This window comes from Triticum urartu, chromosome 5 (assembly GCF_003073215.2).
Source record: "Triticum urartu cultivar G1812 chromosome 5, Tu2.1, whole genome shotgun sequence".
Taxonomy (NCBI): domain Eukaryota; kingdom Viridiplantae; phylum Streptophyta; class Magnoliopsida; order Poales; family Poaceae; genus Triticum; species Triticum urartu.
The window spans coordinates 111,757,907-111,761,965 of NC_053026.1; the positions used below are offsets into that span (position 1 = coordinate 111,757,907).

The 4,059-nt window shown below is 41.9% G+C and overlaps 1 protein-coding gene across 1 annotated transcript; it reads left to right on the top strand.

Moving 5' to 3' along the window:
- Window positions 1–456: 456 nt before the first annotated feature.
- Window positions 457–3,767, top strand: LOC125508100. Its single transcript, XM_048672686.1, has 5 exons — window positions 457–781; window positions 856–1,036; window positions 1,108–1,230; window positions 3,358–3,433; window positions 3,512–3,767. Exons 1-5 carry the CDS (start codon window positions 625–627, stop codon window positions 3,623–3,625), a joined length of 651 nt encoding a protein of 216 aa, XP_048528643.1. The 5' UTR covers window positions 457–624; the 3' UTR covers window positions 3,626–3,767.
- The last annotated feature ends 292 nt before the right edge of the window (window positions 3,768–4,059 follow it).

The window sequence follows — 4,059 nt, forward strand, 5'->3', positions numbered from 1 at the left end:
TAACCTACTTTCCATATATAAAATAGTTACTAGGACTTGAGAAGCGTTTGAAACTTGGAGAACAAAGTCCGGAGTTTAATAAAGATCATGAGTGGTCTGATCTCAATGTTACAAAATGGAATGTCGTAGAACAGTTCCTAGAGGCAAAACAAACGGATGGGTAAGCACTTGTCACAAATTGAAAATTATTTTCTTTGGTACTCATCAACATAAAAATATGATATAGTATAACATATTGATAGTAAAATGTCGCACTGTATCTATTAGTTGATTCAAGCCATGTGGGTATAATGAACACAATTTTTTTTTCGAAATGGTCTATTTATTTGATTCGGATGTGTGATATTCTAAAGTATTTTTTTATGATATTATAGCGCATCTTGTGGACTGTTTATGCTAAATTTTATGGAATATTGGACAGCAGATGTATTAACAGATCAGTTCACCCAGGTATTTCCTTTTATACATTATCTCATTATTTTATTGGAATAATGTTATATCGATTTTTTGTATATCTTGCAGGAGGATATCAAGCACTTTCGATGAAAATTAGCTGTCATTTTGCTTGATTTAGAACTAAATAAGCTAAAAGGATAATATACCATCAACCAGACATTAAAGAAAATGTATCAAAATCTGATCTCGAGCTCCTGGATAATCCACCGGATGGAGTCAAAGACAGATGTCCTAGCCCAATCCTCGGCATGCCCACAGATCAATTTGAATTGCTTGTCGGCCTTTGCAACTATATCATGTCCATTGATGATGCCAAGTGTTTGCAGTAAGTAGCATTTATCAATATATAAGGTGCCAGTATACACTGTTGTTATTCTTACCATCCAATTCTCAGAAAAGAATGGGACCGAAGCTCGACACCCCATCCAATGGGCTTAAGTCTCAAAAAAATTCAAAGCATACTTAACATGAAGCAGTCTATGGACAATGATTTTTCAACATTGCTGTGCGTATTCTGGCATGTGACGAGGAAGTATTGTTTACAGACCATCCAATACACTACATGGATCTACAATTTTGTGTAAGTTATCATAATTATTCATTCAACATCATTAGTATGAACATGTTTTTAAATAGTATTTTTTTACTCAGTCCATGCTGTGGGATTCAACACGAGATCAAAAGTTTTTGCGATAAGGAAACTATTCAGAAGTTGGCAACTTTGTTTGATAGCTGGCATGGGATAGACAACAACATATATTATCGTGCAACATGGTAAGTAAGGTATTTTTTCCATTGTTTGTCATGGTTTATTGTTGTCTGTAATACCTACCACTTGTAGATTTATGTTCCATATGAATCCATCGGTCGATACTGTTGGAAATATGCCCTAGAGGCAATAATAAAATGATTATTATATTTCCTTGTTCATGATAATTGTCTATTATTCATGCTATAATTGTATTATCCGGAAATCGTAATATATGTGTGAATACATAGACCACAATGTGTCCCTAGTGAGCCTCTAGTTGACTAGCTCGTTGATCAACAGATAGACATGGTTTCCTGGCTATGGACATGGGGATGTCATTCATAACGGGATCACATCATTAGGAGAATGATGTGACCTAATGATGTGATGGACAAGACCCAAACCTAAGCATAGCACAAAGATCGTGTAGTTCGTTTGCTGTAGCTTTTCTGGATGTCAAGTATCATTTCCTTAGACCATGAGATTGTGCAACTCCCGGATACCGTAGGAGTGCCTTGGGTGTGCCAAACGTCACAACATAACTGGGTGACTATAAAGGTACATTACAGGTATCTCTGAAAGTGTCTGTTGGGTTGGCACGAATCGAGACTGGGATTTGTCACTCCGTATGACGGAGAGGTATCTCTGGGCCCACTCGGTAATGCATCATCATAATGAGCTCAATGTGATCAAGTGGTTGATCACGGGATCATGCATTACGGTACGAGTAAAGTGACTTGCCGGTAACGAGACTGAACAAGGTATTGGGATACCGACGATCGAGTCTCGGGCAAGTAACGTACCGATTGACAAAGGGAATTGAGTACGGGGTTGATTAGGTCCTCGACATCGTGGTTCATTCGATGAGATCATCGAGGAGCATGTGGGAGCCAACATGGGTATCCAGATCCCGCTGTTGGTTATTGACCAGAGAGTCATCTCGGTCATGTCTGCTTGTCTCCCGAACCCGTAGGGTCTACACACTTAAGGTTCGGTGACGCTAGGGTTGTATAGATATGAGTATGCAGTAATCCAAAAGTTGTTCGGAGTCCCGAATGAGATCCTGGACGTCATGAGGAGTTCCGGAATGGTCCAGAGGTGAAGAATTATATATAGGAAGTGTTGTTTCGGCCATCGGAAAAGTTTCGGGGTCACCGGTATTGTACCGGGACCACCGGATGGGTCCCGGGGGTCCACCGGGTGGGGCCACCCATCCCGGAGGGCCCCATGGGCTGAAGTGGGGAGGGGAACAAGCCCTTAGTGGGCTGGTGCGCCCCCCTTGAGCCCCCCATGCGCCTAGGGTTGGGAACCCTAGGGGAGGGGGCGCCTCCACTTGCCTTGGGGGCTACTGCACCCCCTTGGCCGTCGCCCCCCCCCCCTAGGAGATCCCATCTCCTAGGGCCGGCGCACCCCCTAGGGGGCCTATATAAAGGGGGGGGGAGGGAGGGCAGCCGTACCCCAAGCCTTGGTGCCTCCCTCTCCCCTGCTACACCTCTCCCTCTCGCAGAAGCTCGGCGAAGCCCTGCTGCGTTCACTGCTGCATCCACCATCACGCCGTCGTGCTGGTGGATCTTCATCAACCTCTCCTCCCCCCTTGCTGGATCAAGAAGGAGGAGACGTCATCCGCTCTGTACGTGTGTTGAACGCGGAGGTGCCGTCCGTTCGGCACTTGGTCATCGGTGATTTGAATCACGGCGAGTACGACTCCATCATCCACGTTCTCTTGAACGCTTCCGCTCGCGATCTACAAGGGTATGTAGATGCACTCTTCTCTCGTTGCTAGTTGACTCCATAGATTGATCTTGGTGAAACGTAGGAAATTTTTTGTTTTCTGCTACGATCCCCAACAAATACATCTTGTACGTCATCGACAAAGAGGCATGTCATGTATCTATTCTGGATCCTATTCATACAACACAAACGACGGAGATGAAAATTTTGAGGCACTTAGTGAAATTAAAAAGTTTTGCGAGGGAATTCAAAGAAGCACTCGAAATAAAGCAACCAGGATGGCATTCTGATATATCAAAATGCCAATATGTATTTCCTAATGGTATTCCAATGAGCATAGACGGGTAATAAATTTATCATACAAACATTTATTTTTATTATCACCATATTTAATACAATAGAAATTTAGTAAATTACAGGGATTTGTCAGGTTTTTATGTCTTTCATTTTATGCTCTGGTGGAACGGTAAAGACCTTGTGCAACCAGTTTGTGCGGTGAGTATTGTGCGTTACACATGTTTTTAAATCTTCCATGTGAAGTATTCGTCCTAACTACGTATACTGCTTTTCCAGGATGGATATGAGTTGAGGAAGCGGTTTTTATTATACTTGCTCAAACATCATGCGAATGAAGCTAAAGACAACTTGCCTGATATTGTGCGAGAATTTCTTAAGCGCATCAAGTAGATCTCAATATTCTATAATATATTTTTATTTGGATCATTACTTTATACGTATACGTTCTCAATTTGATATCTTGTTAGGAGTTTACATTACAAGTGAATTGGACTTCAATTGTTATGCAATTGTGATCGTGTTATATTGTCTCTATCCGCGATATTTAGCATGCATTATCTTTATGTGACTTCAACAAACTATTTCAGAAGCCCGTGGCAACGCACGGGCACTCTACTAGTATGTGGTAGTTGTTCAGGCCAAAAAGCCCAAAACCGCACATCGGTCAATTTTTTCCAGGGATGTTTTAGGGGATCTGCTAGAGATGCTCTTAGGCCATCTCAACGTCGACCTCTAAAATACCCGTATGTGAATAGTGATACTCAAAATTATAGCACATCAAAGATTCAATGAGTGAAAGTATTGAATTGAGACACTAGTTCAAA

Excerpts from the sequence above, each read along its gene's own strand:
- LOC125508100 (XM_048672686.1), top strand. The coding sequence starts at position 625 with ATGTATCAAAATCTGATCTCGAGCTCCTGGATAATCCACCGGATGGAG. Across the intron at positions 1,037-1,107 it reads ACATGGATCTACAATTTTGT|TCCATGCTGTGGGATTCAAC; the intron begins GTAAGTTATCAT and ends TTTTTTACTCAG. Across the intron at positions 1,231-3,357 it reads ATATATTATCGTGCAACATG|GGATTTGTCAGGTTTTTATG; the intron begins GTAAGTAAGGTA and ends AGTAAATTACAG.